The following is a 22,255-nucleotide window of genomic DNA, read 5'->3' as shown; positions in this document are numbered from 1 at the left end:
TTTACAGTCTCAGCTGATCACAAACCTCCTTGGGATATCACTTCTTCCAAGGATGAACTGCCCTCCAAATTATGGCAACAAAGATACATCCCAAAATCTTCTCTTCTGGACCCATACTACTGTCTACTTGTCAAGAAGAGTAATAGGGAGACAACCGCTTGAGCTACCTGCTCCTATCAGTCAGTATTTCAACCTAGCACTACTGATATTGTGGATTGTGTGGCTTTTTAGTGGGTGGAGTGGCTGTGTACTTAGGGTGTTCAAAAACGTTTACCTAGCAGCCTTCCTTTACCCCCTAGATGCCAGTTGTCACCCCAGTGATAAGGAGAAGTATTGCCACATATTGCCAAAAGTCTCCTGGAAGCAAGATCACCTATAATTAAAATCACTGATTTTAACCATATATTCTAATTTATTCCTAATTTATTCTAACTCGTAATATATTCTGCCAAATTCTTGAAAAGACCCTCCATTTCCATTGATGGAACAACTATGTGAGATCCCAGATTGGCCCTTTGCTCAAATTGAATGGAAAAGGAATGATTAACAGAGAAACTATCTCTATGTACCAAACTACACTTGAAGTTTGCAGACATCTCAAGTTATCTGCTTAGAAAGAGTATCTGTCCTCATCTACAGTCTGGGAAGATTTCAGATGAGGAGGATTGGGTTGATCACATTGTGTAATCCATGACATCATTAGTTTCTTTTCTAATAGGTGTGTGTAACATATTTACATATTTTCTTTTTCCCCATCCCTCATTCTCATCCCCCTTACTCCTCAGTTGGACCTCTCCTAATAAAATTCACATACATCCCTTTATTTGTAAGAACTCTGTGTAACATTTACCATTTTGAGTATATTTTCATTTAAGTAAGTAGGGGTCCACAATCCCCTATCCATAATTCAGAAACCTACACAGCTCTGGATACCAGAAGCCATTTCTTAAACTCAGTAGCAAAATCTGACTCTGAGCACATGAGGTTATTTCTAGTCTTTACCCCCTTAGTGTAATTATCTCTTCATTTTGCTACAGAAATATTATGTTCAATCATGGTATGCTGCCTCTTTCCTTTCTAAAATACAAATATTTTTAATTCCAAAGTAAATCTGACTCCAAGGAGTTTAATTATCTACCTCTAGTAGTACATACAAATCTTGTTCAATTTTTATTGTTATATTGCTACCTAGTATTATGTTTAATATTTATCCATGCTGCTGCATGTACTTCTAATCCATTTTTTCCAAGGGCCGTGAATACGCAGTGGAGCCAGCACACTTTGACCATACGCCCCCCAGCGGTGGGCCAGGTACATTGCCTCCAACTCCCCAATGCTTCGAACAATGATTTTAATAAACACTGACACATATCCCTTTATGGGCCAGTATCAAAAACTCTCTGGGGTGCACACCCAAGATAGAACCCTGGGACACCAGGTGTGCCCATATTTAATCTGACCAAGCAATGCCAGAAAGCCTCCATGACAGTCAAACCAGTCCACTTCCATTGTAAGAAGCATCCTGGAGTGTCACATTTCCCAGCACTTGTCAGCAAGCAAAGTCCTGATTTTTGCCAATCTAACCAATATAAAGTAATGTCTCATTTTTGCTCTCATTTGCATTTTTCTGGTTGCAATATCTGAGCATCTCATGATGCTGGTTAGCCTTTGGAGCTTCTTTTCTGTAAACTGCCCATTCGTGAGATTTGCCCATATTCATTAGGGTTTCTGTCTTTGTCTTGTTGACTGGCAGGAGTTCCTAGTATACTCTCCTATTGGCTTTTAACATTGCAAAATGTCTTTTCGCAATCTGTTAACTTTATCATGGATAACAGGAGTTCATTCTACACAAACTCTTTTTTTTTTTTTTTTTTTTTTTTGTGGGACCCTCGCCGGTGCTGCAGAGGCCGCGGGCAGCCTCGCAGCCCAGCTCTCAACCACTGCTCCACCAAGGGAGGCCCCAAAGTCTTCATTTTTATAATCAATGAATCAGTATTTTTACCTTATGGCTTGAGGTTTTGATGTCTGTCTGGATTCCTTCCCATTCTTAACGATAGAGATAATCTCACATTTTCTTCTACTACTGTAATGATTTTACTTTTCACACCCACTAATATAAGTCTGTCTCTAATTTCTCTATTGAGTTTCAGTGGCCTACCTGACTGGGTTTTTGTTGTTGTTGTATTTTTGTTTTTTGTTTTTTGTTTTTTGTTTTTGCCAGCCAACCATTTTTATTGCCATCCCTTTGAACTATGTCTATATCTAGTAGGGCTACTCCCCTACTTTAGTATACAAGTAACTTAGATATTCATGGACTTTAAATCTGACATAAACATTTTAGAGTAGGTTTATTATTAAATTCTTCAGAATATTTGTAATTTGCAATGGGATTACATTGAATATATGAATTGATTAGAAGAGTCCTGAGTTCTTTATATATGAAGATCTTCTACCTAAGGGTATGAAATGTGTCTCAATTTAAATTAAATCATTCCATGTTCTTGATTAGACCTTTAACTTTTTTTTACAAAAACTAGCTTGCTTAATAATCATAACCACCCTATTATGGGTACTTTCATTATCATCATTTTCCAGATAAGGAAACTGAACCCAGAGAAATAAGTAACTTAGCCAAGAACACACAGCAAGAAAATAACAGAACCTGGATACAAATAGTGTAGTCTGCGCTCTTTTTTTTTTTTAAAGATTTATTTATTTATACATACAAAAACTGAGGTACAGGCCAGAGACGTGGGGGGTGAGAGGATTCACCAGAGATGGAGTGGAGAACAGAACAGGCAGTATTTTTATCCAATAATGTTGCTGAATTCTCTTATTATTTCTGGTACTTGGTCTGTTGTTCCTGTTATTATTGCTTGTACATTAAATAAAAATAAGAGCAACTTTGCCTTTTCCTTTCCAATTTTTAAATATCTCATTTCTTTTTCTGTGCTGATAGCACTGTCCAAGACCTCCACTGCAATGCTAGACACTATGTAGTAGTGATTATGGACAAAGAAGTTATCTTACAGAAAAGTAACATTACCCCAGAAGCTTTTCATTTTATCTTGACTACAGGGTGTGCCTTACATCAGAGAAGTGTTAGTTAGAAACTGTGTCTAGTGGCCAAGAATCCATTCTGACCAGAGGACTTGTGCTTCTGTATGTCACAAAAAGTACTATTCCATAGGAAACAGTCTTCCAAGGGAGCGACAGCTCTGTTGTGATAAATTTGACTTCATTCTGACTTTTAGTACATGAAAAGCCATCCTGGACACCTATGGCAATCACACAGCCCTGCACCTGTCCTTTGCTTCTCACAATCTGCCAAACGCAATTGTTTCTAATGATGCATGGGTCTCTGTTGCCAGAGGAATTCACAGACAACAGCACTGCAAGGCGCCTAAGAGATCCACATTTTACATACATCTGAAAATCCTTATGGTGGGTGCCTTACACCCTGGAGCAGATGATTCACCTTGGAGAGCTGATGCCAACAGCCCAGGCGAGCACGAATCTCAGTGGGGGCCAACAGAGTTTTCCCTGCTCCATCATCCCATCTCCAGTTGAAGTCAGCCCTGCCTGGTGTTCAGAGTGTAACAGCAACCTCACCCATCCGGACTTCAACGGGGACTTAGAGAGAGAAGGAGGAAGTGCCACTCTCCTCCAGTGTCCCCAAAGAATTTCCCACCCAGGACAGCTACACCTGCACAAGGGTGGGCCTCGCAGCTCCTCCGTGAAGGTCCTAAACCCTAGAGCAGCCAGACCCATGGGAAGCTCTGAGTGGGTGACCAAGCAGGCTCCTCCCTCCACTCACCCAGGGTGACTAACACTTGTGGGAGAAATAACTGAACTGAAAAGTCCCACAGGAACTCAAACCCAGCACATCCAAGTGGAAATTCTCACGGTGTCTTCCAGATTCACTCCCTTCTTACAGTAACCCTGGTGCAGAAACCAGAACAACCACCACTCACCTATTGTCTGTGTCTTCATCCCTCATGCCCTAGGAGATACCAAGTCTTGGCCCCGCCTGTTCACCTCTTTTCTCCATATTGAGTAGGTTCTTGGCCACCTCTGCCCCACTCCAGACCCCTGGTTTCTCATTCTACTATTGAAGGGGTCTTCCCCTCTTTCAAATCCAACAATGTTTTCCTGCCTATAAGCCTCAGAGCAGAAGACACACTGATTAACTTGGCATCTACGTCCTCATGGCACTGCCCACATACCTCACCTTTGAGAGCAGAAAGTGCAGGTCCCCGTCCACTGCCTCTCCTTCTCCCTGCATGCCTATGTCACATCCCATTGGAGTGTCTAACTCCTCTCATGCCTCAGTATGCAGCAATCGGGATCCTGTTCCTGGGGCCCTTAGCCGAGGTCTCCTGGGCCCTACTGATCCTCCTGAGGGGCTCTCGCTCTCTCTCTCTCTCTCTCTCTCTCTCTCTCTCTCTCTCTCTCCCCTCCTCTCTCCCTGTCCCCTCCATCCCAACCCTACCCCCCTCCTTCAGGGACTCTGCACCCATCCCACTAAATTCCAAAGGTTCCCTCCTGGACATGCTGAGACGCTGGTTCTCTAAGACAGCAGGTATCGCAGAGCCAGGCTGGTTTAATCCTGTTTCAAGTGTGAGATCTACACAGCAACACATTAACTCCCGCTGGGGCACCCAAGGAGCCTGTTCTCTGCAGGGTCTCCTGCAAGTGGGCCGCCTGATGTAAGTGATGCGCGAATGAATGATTCGCTCATCCCCTCTCAATCAGGCAGGAGGTCACGACCAGGACCATGTAGAAAGAACGTGCTTGGCACTGCCAAGGGTGGGTCGAGGCGGTGGCCAAGGTTAGAGGCTGGAGATGGGGCATGTAAGCTGCGATTGGGGAAGCAGCGGGGTGGGGGCCTAGGTGTCAGGCAGGGGTTCCCGAGCCCAGGACCCCGCGCGTGCGCGCGGAGCAGACTCTGAGCTAATTTCGCTTTTGGCAGCTGGGGGAGGGGGAGCGGGTTGGGGAACAGGCGGTCACGTCCCGGAATTGCTGCGGGCACTGGGTGAAGCCGAAAGCGCGCCGACGACCAGACCCCACGTGTCCCTGACAGCTGATGCGCAGAGAGAAGCAGGAGGCCAGCATCAGGGAAAGTCCTGGCCCCCGGGGGCAGTTATAAAAATGTGACTCTGAGCGGGCCGGCCAGCCACCGCCCTCACCTGCTGCCTTGCGGTCCTGGTCCAGCCGCAGGGGCCTGCAGCGTCGGCGCAGTGAACCGAGCCCCGCGCCCCGCACGGTGGGAGTCCAGCCCCGCCGCCCAGCGCCCGGCAGTGTCCACGGACTGTCACCACCGAGCGGCGACCGCTCAGCATGTGCCCGCCGCGCAGTGAGTAGCGAGGCGCGCCCGGATCTCCGGGGGTGGGGGTCGCAGGGCTGCTGCCTGGGAGGCTGGGAGGCGATCTGCAATCTCCTGCAGAGGAGGGAAGACCTGTTGCGCGAGTTTGCTTTGCGCTAAATAGGACATTTTCTCTTAATCTGGAAATAGGCCTTTTCACAGAGAGAACCACCCCGGGCTCCCTGAGCTTCAGCTGCGAGGGGAGACACCACTGGCTTCTGAGTGTGGGTCTGTCGCACCCACTGTTTCCAAAACACCGGGAGGGTGGGATGTGAATCTGAGTCAGCCATTTCACCTCCTGACCTCAGTTTCCCTGCTGGTAAAATGGAGGCTTTTAATGAGTGTGCTCTGAACTCATTAGGGGTTCCTCAAAGCCCTCTGGCACCTAGCCAGAGAACCAAGATGACTTCCAAGAACTCCATCCATCTCTTAGGTGCTGCAGGGAGGCTGGAAAAGGGGGGCCGGGGGATGCCAGAAAAGGTGGATGGGGCGATGGTGGGGGGGCACAGATGGAAGGCAAGGAGGCCAAATGGAATTCAAACTGTCCCTCACTTCCCTCCAGACCTCCTCCTTGTGGCCTTCCTAAGCTCCCTGGTCCATGCCAGTCTGGCCAGGAGCCTCCCCACAACTACCACAAAACCAGGAACTACCCGGTGCCTCACCCTGTCCCAAAGTCTGCTGCAGGCAGTCAGCAACATGCTTGGGGAGGTGAGTCTTTCCCACTTTGCATCCTTTCTGGGGAAGGGGCTTCTGCTGAAGAAACTGCAGGGAAATCGTGGGGGTTACTCAGGAGCTGTCAAGAGAGAGAGAAGGAACTTTACAAATGGCCCAACTATTGGCTAAAGTATCTCAATGAAATTGTGTCTCCAGAGGAAGAAAGAGTGGTAATAAATTATAATGGCATGTGTTTGGGCTGTGTCTACACAGAGGATAGTGGATATTTACAGTGTCCCTGTAGCCTGCCAGCAGAGATGGAATGGTGTCAGGCCCACACTGTTTCTCTGACACACTTATCAATCCAGGAGACAGTTAGTGCAGAATCTGCTCTGGGGGCAGATAAGAATTAGACCTGCCTCTCCCTGCAGTGCACAGTTGGAATCAAATTCAGGGGACCTGTGAGTGCGTGTCCAGTCTTTATTTTCTAGGGAGAGCGTTATTTAACTTTATTGACAGCTTCATTCCTTTTTTTTTTTTTTTGGTTTCATGCTTGAAACCTAAACTTAATTTACAACTTCATTCATTTTTTTAAGGTTTCACATTGAATGCAAATTTTTTCCTATAAAAGTGCTCCACAGCCATTGCTTTTGCTGCAACAGCCAAAGACTAACGTTTCACAAAGTGTCCTTTTGCCTTCCTGATCTCTAGTAAATCTTTCTTGAATGTTTTCTAGCTTGTTGTTTTATGAAAATCTTAAACTCAATGCCACAAGTCCTTCTTAAAGAACTTTTTCTTTTCTAATCTTTTGTAATGGGCTGCCAATTCCTCCTTACAATTCAATCAATCTTAATTAAAACTATGGCTCACCAGGTGAAAATAGCAGAGATAAGGGCTTGGATTCCTGAAGAAAGATTCAATATGGGTAAAATTCAGGAGCTCTGATTTAAGTGCATATTTTATGTGAAAAAGCTGACTCTGACTACCAAATGCAGCACTAAAGGTCAAAAGATTGCAGAACTCCCTTTTCAAGTTTTTTTTTTTTTTTTTTTTTTTTACCATTGCATTGGCAGACTTGCCAGATCAAATCAACTGGCTATTGCAGAAACGGGGGCAGAGGCACACCATTCCCAGGCCATATCTGGCTCACAGATTTGTAGCATTTGGCCCATGATTTGTATTTTATTTCGATTGTTGAGTTTGATGCCATTGAAAAAGTGGACCTTTCACTTAAGAATTCAAATTTCCAGCTTCTCTTGAAAAGACCCCAGGAACTACAATACTGGGCCCACATTCAAGAGAGTGACTGCCATGACTGCTTGGACATCTCGAGGAGCAGCAAATTTGTTTTCTATGCTGCTGTAACAAATTACCACAAAGCTAGAGGCTTTCAACAAAGTACGTGTATTTTTCTCCCCTTCTGGAGGGCAGAAATCTAAGATGGTTCTCCCTGGACATAAACCAAGGTGACAGCAGAGCCCAGCCCTAGGGGAGAATCCATTTTCTTGCCTTTTCCAGCTTCTAGAGGCACCCACATTCCTTGACTTGTGGCCCCTTCCAGTCTTCAAACTTGCAGTGGCTGGTTGAGTCTTTCTCACTCTACAACAGTCTGTCTACTGTCCTGCTCCCTCCCTACTTACTTACAAGGCCTCAGTGATTACATTCGACCAACCTAGATAATCCTGGATAATAGAAGCTCATGTCTCCACTTTAAGGTCAACCTTTGTTTTGTTTACACCCTAATTTCCCTTTGCCAATAAAGACATAGTCACTAGTTCTAAGAATTGGGGGGTATATATCTTTTTTGGGGGGCGGGGGCAAGGTAAGAGGGCATTATTCTGCCTCCCTCAGGCAGGGATTTTGTAATTATTCCCAAACATCTTCTGTGCTGTCAAGTCTTGATTCATGGCTCATGCAGTTCTCTGTGCCTGAAATTCTCCCTCTTTCTTTACCTGTCCTATCTCCATGAAGCCTTTTTCTCCCACCCTCTTCCCAGAGCCTCCATTTTCAGAACTTTCACCTGCTGATGTGTCTCCTAGGCACTAGGTCTTGCCTGCCTATCTCCACAGCTGAACTTGGAACCCTGGAGACATAGACAGTCCTCTTCTCTGTCATGTTTCTTAACACAGAGTACGGTACCTGCAAGCCTAGGCTGTTGAATGGAAAAAGGATAGTGATCTTAACCAAACTGCCATTGATTGACTCTTTAGGATAAATTTTATAATTATATTTAGCAGTGCTTTCCAATGTGCCTGTGTGTGTGTGTGTGTGTGTGTGTGTGTGTGATATGCAGATTAAATATCCTCTTTTCTTTAGGGTGTTATATCCATCAATTTGTGACCTTAACAGGCCCCCCCTTAAGAAGTTATACTTGAAGTAGATATTCATAAAAAACAGGCACTTTGGCAAAAGAAGAAAGCTGTTTCACCAGAAGCAAGTGTCGCAGCGTGGTGTAGAAGCTGATTAGCACAGGCTGTTGAAATGATTTATAGTGTTTACATAATGGAGAATGTATCATCCAGAGAACCATCCTCAGCAGAGGGAGATGGGGGATGTAAATGACCTATTTCCTCTGCCTTATGAAAAGCCTGCAGGTCAGAGAGGTGGGAGCAGCCAACATTCCTAGGCCAAAAGTGCCAGCCCCATGAGGAGCCAGGTCCCTCATTAATATTATAAACCACTTTCTCCTCCTGTCTTTTACAGGCCAGAAAAACCCTAGAAAATTACTCCTGCACCCCTGAAGAAATTGATCATGTAGATATCACAAAAGATAAAACAGGCACAGTGGAGGCCTGCCTGCCGCCGGAGCTGACCTCGGTATAAATGCTTTTCTTCCCAAAGCTTGTGATAAAGTGAAGGCCTCTCCACCACACCTCAGCTTCTTCCAGGGATGTGCAAGTTTCTTGTCATCATAGGACTTTAACAGGTCCTACTTCAGAAGTTAGGTTTGGAAGAAAAATTATAAAAACAGATGCTTTTTTACAACAGTGTGAATATAATGAATTACTACTGAACTGTACATTAAAAAATAGTTAAGATGACAATTGTATGATGCCTTTTTACCACAATTAAGAAAAAAATATTTGAGAAGAAAAAAATCAGAAAAATTTATAATAAGAGTTAATATTTTTGATACCTGATTTTTCTGGAATGAGAAGTGCAAGGCGAGCAGAGAGAACACTGTCATAACTCTAAGTCACAAAACCAATCAGCCCATATGGTGAATTCACATCTGATGCCTGGTTATTTTTCCTTCTAGATTGAGAGTTGCCTGCCTTCCAGAAACGCCTCTTTTATCATGGTAAGACACAAAACTCTCCTCAGACAAAATGGGAGGAAATGTTTTTCAGTCCATCTCCGTGGCCCCTGACCCATTGTGTCATCCCAGACCCGATGCCGTAGGAGTATCTATGAGGACCTGAAAATGTACCAGATGGAGTTCCAGGCTGTGAATGAAACGCTTTCGATGGATCCTAACGGGCAGATCGTTCTAGATCAAAACCTTTTGGCAGCTATTGAGGAAATGATGCAGGTAAGACTTCCTTAGGCTGACAGCCAGTAGGCATAAAACCTTCAAAATCCCCAGAGAAGCTAGCCTCAAGTGTGCCTCTAGAGACAAAGCAGATGTGCATCAACCACATTAAGAAACGCAGACTGCCACCTACCGACCATGTGGCATGCCCCAGGCTCTCTGCCATGTTCATACATTTTCTGTTCAACAGAGGAGAAAAACTGGGCCTACCTAATGGCAAAGGGGTTAAGTCTCTGCACCATTGCCACTACAGCCTGAGTTCGATCCCCAGCCAGGGAGCTGACCCACATATGGCGCAGCAGACCTCTCCTGTCTCGCCGGCTGCTCCCCTCAGCAGTGTATTTCAGTATATCTGCCTGTCCTGCTCCTCAGTTTGTCTCTGGTGAATCCTCTCACCTACACGCCCCCCCACCCCCGACCTCTTCCCTATACCCCAGTTCTTCTATGCATAAATAAACAAGCCTTTGAAAAGGAAGAAAACTGAAGCTTAGGAACTTGGCCATTTGTCTGGAGTCGCAGAGCATATAAGGCAGGGCCAGGATCTGAAATCTCCTCCAAAGGGATGCCACTGACTTACCTTCTCATTCTACCCTGAAGAATGGCTCCAGGCTGTACCAGACTGTACCTACCTGCCGATATTGCTGAAAAGAACAGGCGGGGTTTCTGCCTGGGTAGTTGACCCATGTGGGCTAAAATATGAGTGCTGTCCCATCACCTGGGAACACGAGTGTTACTTATAGGAACTTGCTATGATCTTCTGAATCACCGTAGCACATGTAAGGAGAGCAGGGTGGATGATTGGTGAGCAGGGCCTGGAGTAAAAATTGATGTCACAAACCATTGTTCAGGAAGGAATTATTTATTTCATTCTTTTACTCTTAGTTTCTGGTGGCATATGGCCTGTTTGAAAGGTGGTGAACATCATGCAACTATCAAAAAATCTAGAAAGTTGTAGATGATACTTCATTTCCAGGACCAAGAGTTGTTGATACGATCACTAGATTCAATTCTATTAGCAATCAGTAGATTGCTACTGATTGCAACTTGCAATCATTATGCAACTTGCATTGTGTTCTCAAATTTAAGTGCTTAAGCTGGGAAATCCATTGTCAGGTTTATTATGTCAGTAACTTTATTAAATATGTTCTGATAGAGTTCTGATCAGTAGCAATCTATCACCTCTCTGTTCCAAAAAGGACTGAGATTCTTAATGTATCATAAAAATTAATTAGGAATAGCAGCAGATGCCATCTTTGCAGAACTGTTCCTTTCTAACACACAACTCCCACAGATGACTTTCTAAGGGGTCTTTTCAGAGCTCACAGAAGTTGCCTGTGCTTGGATAATAAGTGTTTCTTCTCTCAGATTCTGCACAGCCAGCTAGTGGGGAGTAGATCTGGGTTGGGGCTTAGGGGGTATAATGAAGGAGTGGGTTGGGGGTTCAGAGACATGGTTGGCTTTACCCTTCTTTTCAGATGAGCATTTTAATGTTGGAATACCATATATGTCATGCTCAATATTTATTTTCCTAGGCCCTGAACTTCAGCAGTGAGCCCCCTGAACTGGAACAAAAACCCTCCGATGAAGAACCAGATTTTTATAGAGCCAAAATCAAGCTCTGCATACTTCTGCATGCTTTCAGAATCCGTGCAGTCACTATTAATAGAATGATGAGCTATATGTCTTCCTAAAAAGCTGAGGTCACACCCAGCTTTAAAGTCATTTTTATGAAAATTTGAACCAAAGAAATTATAACAGGATATAGGTTGGGAACTGGGGAGGAGGTGGCTGGAGTGGTCTTGCTTAAGCTAGTACAATAATTCTCCTACTGTTTACATTTGTTACCACCCAAAATTGAAGAGTGTGGCAGTTATATCCACATAATATCTTTGATTACATGTAGTTCACATTTGCTATGGATAAATTGTTTTTAGATTTTCATGAGAAATTTGCTAAAGAGGGAAAATGTCCTCCCTAAATGCTTTTCTTTTTAATAGAAGAGCAAAAATTTATAAGCTATTTCTGTACCAAAGTGTTTGTAGAAACAAACACTCAGGCATAGTATATTTTTAAATATTTATTTATATAGTCTGTGTTCATGAAAGCATGTGAACTAAGCTATATTTATTTATATTTATTAAAATATTTATTACCAAATGGATTTCAGAAATACTTTGTTCTAAAAATAAAATGAAATAAAGAAATTCTCATATTTTTCTAATGTAACTGGAATACTTTTTTTTTAAAGATTTATTTATTTATACAAGCACTGGGTACAGTCAGAAGTGCGGGAAGGTGAAAGAATTTACCAGAGTCAGAGCGGGGAACAGAACAGGCAGACTGACAAAGTATGCTGCTGAGGAGAGCAGCAGGTGGCAGGAGAGGTCTGCGCGCCATGTGGGACCCTCGCCTGGTGGCCGGGGATCGAACCGGCACTGCAGAGGCTACGGGCAGCTTCGCAACCCAGTGCTCAACTGCTGTACCACCGGGGAGGCCCTGTAACTGGAATACTTTAAAGGATAAAATATTGTGGGAAAACTGATGAAGTTTAAACATACTTTGGGGAAAAATCACAATGTTCTTACCCATTTCCTTGTTCCTTTAATCTCATATTTTAAGGAGACCCTAGTAGAACTAGATAAGTCTTAATACTGAGGCCAATGACTTACCTTTTTTGAGAATAGGTTATTATTTTGTCCAACATCTGACTCTAATATACAAAAAAAAATGTGTTTCCCTATTAACCACAACCCCATAACATGTTGTGCATTAGGCAAATGTATAATAGTATTCTCCAGCTGTGAAAAACATCATCAAGAGGCCTCCTAGTTAAATTATTCTAATTTTGTGACCCTTTGGGCTCTCAGGGGGAAGCTGTTTCTAAATTACAATGAGAAAAACCCTCCATTTGCTTTAAATTGGATAGAATGTCTGCCTGAACAACATGGATAATTGCCTTGCTTTGGCTGAAGAGATATGCTCTTAGTGACCCAGATATTAAACTACATCTTTTTAATTCACAAAACCGTGTGATTTTTAAAAGATCCACCTGACAGTATACCATGTAATGTTAGCACTCTGATATTATATTCCTTCTTGAGATAAAAAGGCTAAAAAAAGAATAAGCATGTAGCGTGTCCCCATTCCCGCAGGTGACCTGCCCCACCAGACCCCAGCTCTCATGCCTGTGAACTGTGAGGGGAGGTGTGCACCCCAGGTCACCAGTGAGGCAATCTTACTCATTTTTTCAGATTTTCACCCCACTTAATATGCATTTAGATAGAAATCATCAGGAGCCGGATCCCATCCTTTCTCAGCGAGCTTGGATGACCTGCAAGTAATTCACAGGCAAGTTTCTTGCCTTGTGAGAGTTGGGGTTGGGGGTGCAGGCTTTGACTGTGAGAAGTGGGCTTGAGGCCATGGGGGGACTGGGGATTTGGTTGCTGCCACTGTTCACATGGAGACGGTACTGCCACCCTCTGCACCCAGAAACAAGGAGGCAAGTTAGTCATCTGTTCCAAGACAGTTTCTTAATGAGCAAGACAGGATTACTTTGCATCTAGAAATTACCATGACAAATACTTTACAAACACAAATGACCCAAGAGGCATCTTCACAACTAATTCCATCCTTCACTATGTGGTTAGTTTCCCATGTTTTTCTTTTAAGCTTGGGTCAGTAGTTTGCAAGTTGTGTAACATGAACAGGTTGTTTTAACTGTTGCCTACCTGTTTACTCTTCAAAGAAATGAAGATAATGCAAGAATCTACCTCCAAGGATCTGACCAAGAGCCAAATGGAACAATTCATGCAAAGCACTCAGATTGTGCCTGGCACACAGCACATACACAATTGTAACAGGGTCATCCCCAGGAAAAGGGGAGGTTCCAGGTTCCCTGCCCCACCCAAGGAAGGGTGGAGCTGAGAAGGAAAGAGGAGAAGCTGGAGAGGAGCCTGGAAAAGGAGGGAAGCGGGTGGAGAGCAAGGAGGTGATCAAGAGGAAGTAACATGGAACATAGAAACATGTGAAGAAGCTGCAGGTGCTTCTTGGCCTTGGACTGATTGAAACAGATGTGGGTGAGAGACCCATGGGGAGGTTAACAATGACAGCTTTCATCTTGATTTTGGATTTTTTTTTTCAAGATTTATTTTATTTATTTATGCACATAAGAACTGGGGTTAGACCAGAGGTGCGGCGGGGGTTGGGGGAGGTGGTAAGAGGATTCACCAGAGACAGAGTGGGGAGCACAACAGGCAGACTGACTAAAATACACTGCTGAGGGGAGCAGTGGATGAGACAGGAGATGTCCGCTGTGCCATATGAGTCAGCTCCCTGGCTGGCGATCAAATTCATGCTGCAGTGGCTGCTGATAGCTTCATAGTGCTGAAACTTAGCACCAGGGAGGCCCTCATCTTGATTTTGATTTTGCTCCCTCTGTCCCAGATGTGCTGGGCCTCTTCTGTCCCTTTCCTATGGGTACCCACCAGAAGTTACCCTAGACTTGTAGCAAAGTGGTCCTTCTTTGGGTTAACCCTGGTTAGTTAGGCATTTACCCACAAGGGGTGGTAATTTTGGGTATTTTGTGTGAAAACTATCCTCCATTCTTTCCCTTCTCTTCTAGTTATTGCATTAAAACTCCTTTCTGTTAAAGGTCTTATGCACTAACACCCATTCATGATAAAAGCCCTTGAAATTCTTGGGATACAAGGAACATACCTCAACATCATAAAGGCCATCTATGACAAGCCAACAGCCAGTATCATTCTCAATGGTGAAAAGCTGAAAGCAATTCCATTAAGATCTGGAACAAGACAAGGATGTCCACTCTCACCACTGCTTTTCAATATAATACTGGAAGTCCTAGCCAGAGCAATAAGACAAGAGAAAGACATCCAAGGAATCCAAATAGGAAAAGAAGAAGTCAAACTATCACTATTTGCAGATGATATGATAATATACGTAGAGAACCCCAAAAACTCCACAGAAAAACTAATTCAACTAATCAATCAGTTCAATAAAGTGGCAGGATACAAAATCAACACGCAAAAGTCAGTAGCCTTCCTATACACAAACAATAAATCTGAAGAAGAAGAAATAAAAAAAAACCATCCCTTTTATTATTGAAACAAAAAAATCAAATATTTGGGAATAAATCTAACAAAAGAGGTAAAGGACCTATACAAAGAAAACTATAAAACACTGTTAAAAGAAATAGAAGAAGACACAAAGAAATGGAGAGACATCCCCTGCTCATGGATTGGAAGAATAAACATTATTAAAATGGCCATCCTTCCAAAAGCAATATACAGATTCAATGCTATTCCAATCAAAATTTCAATGTCATTCTTCAAAGAAATAGAACAATTATTGATGAAATTCATATGGAATCACAAAAAACCCCGAATAGCCAAAGCTCTCCTGAAAAAAAAAGAAGGGAATGGAGGCATCACACTCCCAGACTTCAAACTATAATACAAAGCCATAATAATCAAAACTGCATGGTATTGGAACAAGAACAGACATACAGACCAATGGAATCGAATAGAAAATCCAGAAATAAACCGACAGATCTATGGTCAACTAATCTTTGACAAAGGAGCAAAGACTATGCATTGGAGCAAAGAAAGTTTGTTCAATAAATGGTGCTGGGAAAACTGGGTCGCTACATGCAAAAGAATGAAGCTTGACCACTACCTCACACCATACACAAAAATCAACTCAAAATGGATTAAAGAACTAGACATAAGACCTGAAACCATAAAATATATAGAAGGAAATATAGGCGAAACACTACGTGATTTGCACATCAAAGACATCTTTACAGACACATCACCCAAAACAGTGATAGTGAAGGCAAAGATAAACAGCTGGGACTACATCAAATTAAAGAGCTTCTGCACAGCAAAAGAGACAATAACAAAAACAAAGAGAAACCCCACCGACTGGGAGAACATTTTTGCACCCAACACTAATGATAAAGGACTGATCACAAAAATCTGCAAAGAGCTGATGAGACTCAACAACAACAAAGAAAATAATCCAGTTAAAAAATGGGCAGAAGAGCTAAAAAGAAACTTCTCTGAAGAGGAAATGCAAATGGCCAACAGGCATATGAAAAAATGTTCAACATCACTTGTAATCAGGGAAATGCAAATCAAAACTACCATGAGATACCATCTAACACCAGTGAGAATGGCACATATTAAAAAAACTAGCAACAACAAATGTTGGCGAGGGTGTGGAGAAAAAGGAACTCTTCTGCACTATTGGTGGGAGTGCAAACTGGTCCAACCACTATGGAGAGCTGTGTGGAGATTTCTGGACCTACTAAACATAGAGCTTCCATATGATCCAGCAATTCCACTCCTAGGTATCTACCCAAAGAACACAGAAACATCAATTCCAAAGAACACCTGCACCCCTATGTTTATAGCAGCACTGTTTACAATAGCTAAGCTTTGGAAACAACCCAAATGCCCAAAAATAGATGACTGGATCAAGAAGATGTGGTATATATACACCATGGAATATTACTCAGCATTCAAAAAAGATAAGCACATGCAATTTGCAGCAACATGGATGGCGCTGGAAGGGATCATGCTCAGCGAAATAAGCCAAAAAGAAAAAGAAAAATACCGGATGGTCTCACTCATAGCAGGAATCTAGAAAACTTAAATAAGGGACCAGGAAAATGAATAACTATAAGAAAGTGAAAATCAGAATCAACAAAAAACTATGAAACAGAGACACTTTTGGGGGGTGGGGGGCGGGAGGGGAGGGATTGGGATCAGAAAGGGGGGTTGCAACTGTATGGGGAATATAAAAATAAAATTTATTATTAAAAAAAATAAAATAAACATACTAAATAAAGATTTTTAAAAAATAAATAAATAAAGGTCTTATGCACTAGGGTATGTTTTATCTCGATGCAGCGGGTGGCAGAACCTATTTAGAGCAGGAAGGTTTGAGGGTTCTCAGGTGCCCCAAACCCTGCTCTGTAACACCACCAGAAAGCACAAAATCATTTTCTAAACAATAACGGGGTATTCTGTACAGAAGCTGAAACAGTAAAATGAAAATATTAGCAGTTAAATTTTAAAAAGAATCTTCTCCTTGCTTCTATCCAAAGTCACAGCATCTTTTGAGTAAAACTGCTTACTTAGGTCCCAAGAGCCCACCATGAGACTCAAATGCCATTTGGGGGTCAATTCTAGCTTTGACCTACCATTGTGGTTTCACGTGGGATATCTTTGTGTAACATGCTATCAAAAAATTTCTACAAAATCCATCCTCTAAACGAATGACTAGAAACAAACTGCACACTTCAATTAATAGAATGTGCAATAAAGAGATTGAATATGAAGCATCCAAAGTTACCTCTCTCAGGGTAAAATGCCCACTCAGAGTTGGCCAAGCAGGGTGAATGAGACCCGATTGCTTGCCACAACTCTAAGGCAACTTCTTTGGGGAAATAATTTAATAGGTTAAAACTAAGCCCCCACCCCTTGCCCAGCAGGAAGTTTGGGGAGGCTTGAATAGAAAAAGGGAGTTGATAAGCTTCCTATGGGAACCTGATCACTTTGACCCTGAACGCAGAAGCAGGGCCAAGACATATTCTGTGTCCAAGGTCAACGCCCAAGACCAGACATCCCACCACTAATTGGCCCAAACTGACTCCCCAGTCATGAAAAACCGTGAAAACAGATTATAAAAGGAAGCCCCAAACCCTTCACACGCAGACCTCTCCTGTCTTGCCTGCTGCTTCTCTTAGCAGGGTATTTCAATAAGCCCCCTTTTCTGTTCTCCACTCTGTCTCTGGTGAATTCTCTCACCCCCGCACCTCCGGCCTCACCCTGATCCTCTCCGCACAACCTCTTCTGGTGGGGTCCCGTAGGAAAGGGGCAGAAGGAGCCAGGCAAGTGTGGAAGGAAAAGAGCAAAATCCAAGTCAAGAAAGGCCGCCACTGTCGGGCTCCCCACAGGTCTCTCACCCATGTCTCTGTCTCTTTCAAGTCTCTTTCCAGGTCCTCTGAGTCCCTGCTACAGCCCCAGGCTGAGAGACAGCACAGTTTCTTCACGTCTCTCTGCTCCGTGTCCTGCGGGTCTGCTCCTCGTCCTCTCTCCTTTCAAAGGTGATCACACTGTTACACTGAGAAGGAATAGATTGAGGTACTTTTTTTCAAATATAATTTGCTTTCTCATTTAGATAACGAATGCATTCACCACCAAGCAGAACACCGCACGACAAACATAAACAGAACAGCCTGCAGAAGCCCTAGGTCCTGTATTTTCATTTCTTCTTGTTTAAGAAAAAGGATGGTAACAGTGAAACTGGGGTTGTTGTTTAGAGCCACGTAGAGTTCTCAGGTTCACAAGAACTTCAAGAAGTTTCAGACAGCAGTTATTATTGAGAATTAGCTCTATAGAGAGCAGTAATCTCGGTTCAGGAAGAATTTACATGTTGAACAAACAAATTTCTCTAAGATGGTTTTAGTAAGAATGGGTGTATGGAATAAATAAACAAAGAAAACACATTTAACAAGGTGTAGGGCAAATGAAGAATGCTCGGGATTTTACGCTGCTGGCCTCTGTGGCTATCACCTGAGGCCCTGACTGTGTTACTGTAGGAGGCGCTTGCGATGTGGGCTTGGAGCACGCATGCCTAATGGTGGACTCCTGGAATAGGGTGTGGGCATGTGTATGTGTGCACACATGCTCCGAGGAAGTTAAAGATATAAGAATGGAAGCAGAGAATAGCTAGGAGAGGATAGTGACAGCTGCAAGAGGAAGAGACCACGAGACACCGCAGAGAAAGCCAGAGGAGAAAGCGTATAGAGATTTGCAGGGAGGCCTAAGTTGTTGTCTCCCTGCTGGCTGCTTCCTCTGCTTACTATTAAAAAACCTGTGAGGATGATGCCGAGGTCTCCAAGGTTCTCTTTTAAGCTGCCTGAACTGATGGTGACCTACCTGGCCAGGAATGGTTACACAACACAAGGTGTCTAGTTATTATTCAAGAAATAACTTGTAGTAGTTACAGTAAATGAACCCGGCCGCTATAACATATGAAACCTGGAATTCCAGATGTTTCATCCTATAAAATCTGTCCTTCTCTCAGTGTCCTTCTGGCTGGTGGCATTCCATGTGATCATTTACAAAGGAAGGCTCTTCATTAGGTGATTGTGTCCTCCTCTGTGGCCAAGCGATCATCTGCATGCTGGGAAGGAGAAAGCAGGATGTGGAAGGAGGTTTTATCAGCACACTTCTCTTAGGACCCCATTCAGGAAGCTAGAACTCCATTATGCACCCAGCTGCAATGGAGCCCACTTAATGGAATCTCATTGTGCAGTCGGAAGAGAACATGTGTTTGGACAGCATCTGGTTATTTTGCCCCCTTTTCATTCCTTTACTTTCCGTTTTACCTCCTAAAATTCGGGGGTGTTTTTATTTTTCATTCATTAGTACTTCTGAGCTAATGCTGCTTATTTTTGAGGGTCTAAAGTCGTGAACTGTTTCCTGGACACTTTAAAACTCTATGTATGTTTCTAGTGCAAATTTTGCATCAAAACCCTTGAAAGAGAGAGCGAAATGTTGGCAAAAGTGAGGTGAAATATGTACTCTCATTCATTCCAAAGAAATCTGTACTATCCTTCTGCAGAGAACTGTGAATTTAGACTATCAAGGTCTTAATTTCAACGAAGTAGAAAAACCAATAAAATTCAAACTGAATCTCAAGGAAGTCCAAGAAGGCAAAACAATTTTGAGAAACAAAAAATATAGCTGGAGCACTCACACATGCTGTTTTCAAAACTGATTTAAAAGTTAGAGTCAAAAGTTCTGCGTGAGACTTCAGCAATATGACAACAGAGCAAACGCTAATTCAACTCAAAATTAAGTTTTACACAAGCACCATGTGTAATAATTACATTGGGAAAACCCTAAGTGAGCTCACAACTGAATTCTACATGAGCCCCTTGTGCAATGATTAAAAGAGGACACAATTTGAGCTCACAATTGAGTTCGACATGAGAGCATGTGCAAAAATCACAGAGTGACGGTTAAATGAGCGCACAATAGCGTTACACGTGAGCATCGAGTGCATTAATGGCAGGGAGCAAAGGCAAATTGAACAATTTGCCTTCTACATGAGACCTTACTCAGTGAATACAACAGAGCAAAAGCTAAGTGAACTCACAATTGAGTTCTACATGCACACCATATGTAATAATCACATCAGAGTGAACACTGACTCAACGCACAACTGAGTTCGCTTGAGATCATGAGCAATGGTGAGACCAAGACAAACCTCACAATTGAAATCTACCTGAGTGTCATGTATAATGATTACATCAGGGCGAACCCAATGGAGCTCACAATTGCGTTCTCCGTGAATCTCAGCCTGGGCCCGGGTAGGGGCTCCCCCTGGCGGCGGGCCCCACTCGGACCCCAGGGGCGTGTTCACTCAGCTTTTTACTGGTTGTATCTGCTGCCACCTACTGCTCATTTGTGGTACTGCATAGGGTGCTGTCAGGCCCGACTTTCAGTCTATTGCTGTGGGCTCCTCTCTCAGCCCCACCTGTGAACACTTGCAGCCATTTTGAGTCGGATCCTGGTCGGCTGCTTGCCATTTCTAGAACCCCAGCTTGGCTGTGTGGGTGTTCCCTTGGCTGCAGAGATCCCATTAGCCTTAACTCTTAGCTGGCTCATTTTTTTTCTTTTTAAGATGTATTTATTTATTTATTTATACATGCACTGGGTACAGTCAGAAGCGCGGGGAAGGTGAGAGAATTCACCAGAGCCAGAGCAGGGAGCAGAGCAGGCAGAAGGACTGAAGTACACTGCTGAGGGGAGCAGCGGGCGGCAGGAGAGTTCTGCGCGCCATGTGGGACCCTCCTCCAGGGGCCAGGGAGCAGCCGGGGATCGAACCGGCGCCGCAGAGGCTGCTGGCAGCTTCGCAACCCAGCGCTCAACCGCTGCGCCACCGGGGAGGCCCAGCTGACTCATTTAGAGAGCTGTTAACTCCGTGCATTCTGCGCCACCTCTCGGTGCTGTTCCAGCTGTCAGTGCTGTCCAGCGTGACCTTCACGCTCTTCGCATCTCTGTGCACCTGTTGGATCCTGGCCCACTGTTTGCAAGTCTGTCAGGTGCTCGGGGTCCTGGTTGATAGCATATTACCATTTTGAACATGTGGACTTTGGTTTGGAACTTTTAGACACTGTGGACATTATTTGGGATCACATCGCTGGATCCTTCTGGCCTTGCACTCTTTGCCCTCCTTGTTTGTTAATTAAAAGCCATATTTGACCAAAAAAGAAGAAGAAAAGCCATATTTGTTTTTCCCTATATGGTGTTGCAACTGTGCATACAGTTGAAGAATTCATAGAAGGTAACCTGTGCTCCCCCTGGTGACCATCCTTTGGAGGCTCCAGCCCTGCGCTAGCCCTCTGTAGCCCTGTGCTTAGCGCTGTTGCAGCCCAGAAACCCTAGAGAAAATATTCGACATAAGGTGGAAAGCGAGAAACCTCCCGCTTTGCAAGAGGAATCCAGTGTGCCAGACCTGTAGTTTTCCTTGAAACAGCTGATGACGTTTTAGACACAGCTGCTGACGCAGAGGTCATTTAGCTCCCATTATGCCGAGAGGGGCGCTTTCCTTCAGCCTTCCTTCTCCCTGCTGGGTCAGAATGTGGCAGTCACAGGGAGGGCTCAGGAGTGAGCATGAACAATGAGGTGAAGGAGTCTCACTCACTGATGGCGATGGAGCTGTCAACCAGCCCAGGACATCATGGCGAGGAAAGAAATTTCTTATCAAAGTCAGATGGCTCTTATCTTGAGGAAAATATTGAAGATTAGGCTATTCCACCCCAGAACATGCCACTTGGGTATCTGGATTAATCTGAACTGAAGATTTCTGAGGAAAAGCAGACAAGAAAAACTCCCCCTCCACTTTCCTACGTATTTCCCTTCCCCTCTCCAAGTCCTGACGCCTGCGTCCTTGGTCTTTGTTTGTGGGTACTGCAGGCAGAAGAGCTGGAAGCACACCCACTGCACAGCTGCATTGCAGTGGAGCCAGAGTCACTAGCATGGATCGCCAGCTGCAGCCACACAGGTGTCACGGTAGCTGCTGTGAGGGCCCCGGAAGGGCCACAGGAATGGCATGATCATTGTAGGCATTTGGGCCTGTGTGGCCAGGAGGCTGAGGCCAAGCCTTGGAGGAGGTGTGGGATGGCAACCCTACTCTCTGCCCTGGGGGTGCTGGCGGTGCTGGGAAGGTGTCCAGGAACTCAGCAGCTGCATGTTGCTCCCCAGCCCTCAGCCATCCCATGTTCCTGCCTGGATCCATCCAGAAAGACCAGAGCTCCTAATGCTGTCTGGCCATCGTGGGTACTATCCTGGCATCTGTCCCATGGACCTTTTCAACATAGGCCTTTTCTCACATTCCTCAGCCCTATGGACCCTGACACAGGCCTCATCACCCAAAGTATGGCTGTGCTTTGGTTTTTAATTGTAATCCTTGCTTTACTTTTAAAATGCATAGGTGGTGGATGTTTTCCATTAATTTTGTGTGTCTCTTAAGAATTTTTATTTTTCAGGGCCTCCCTCGTGGTGAAGTTGGTTGAGCGCAGCACTGTGAAGCTGTTCGCAGCCTCTGCAGTGCCAGTTCGATTCCCGGTCGGCCAAGGAGATACCCACATGGCGCGGCAGACCTCT

The 22,255-nt window shown here is 44.1% G+C and overlaps 1 protein-coding gene across 1 annotated transcript; it reads left to right on the top strand.

Annotated features, from left to right (window-relative positions):
- Positions 1-5,340: 5,340 nt before the first annotated feature.
- IL12A (interleukin 12A) lies at positions 5,341-11,242 on the top strand. Its single transcript, XM_037524704.1, has 6 exons — positions 5,341-5,356; positions 5,928-6,073; positions 8,723-8,836; positions 9,279-9,320; positions 9,408-9,551; positions 11,084-11,242. Exons 1-6 carry the CDS (start codon positions 5,341-5,343, stop codon positions 11,240-11,242), a joined length of 621 nt encoding a protein of 206 aa, XP_037380601.1.
- Positions 11,243-22,255: the final 11,013 nt, after the last annotated feature.

The sequence above is a fragment of the Talpa occidentalis genome, unplaced genomic scaffold (assembly GCF_014898055.3).
Source record: "Talpa occidentalis isolate TD23 unplaced genomic scaffold, MPIMG_talOcc4v2.1 talOcc4.4, whole genome shotgun sequence".
NCBI lineage: Eukaryota > Metazoa > Chordata > Mammalia > Eulipotyphla > Talpidae > Talpa > Talpa occidentalis.
Note: the sequence above shows the minus strand (reverse complement) of the source record. Positions and strands in the feature narration are given on the sequence as shown.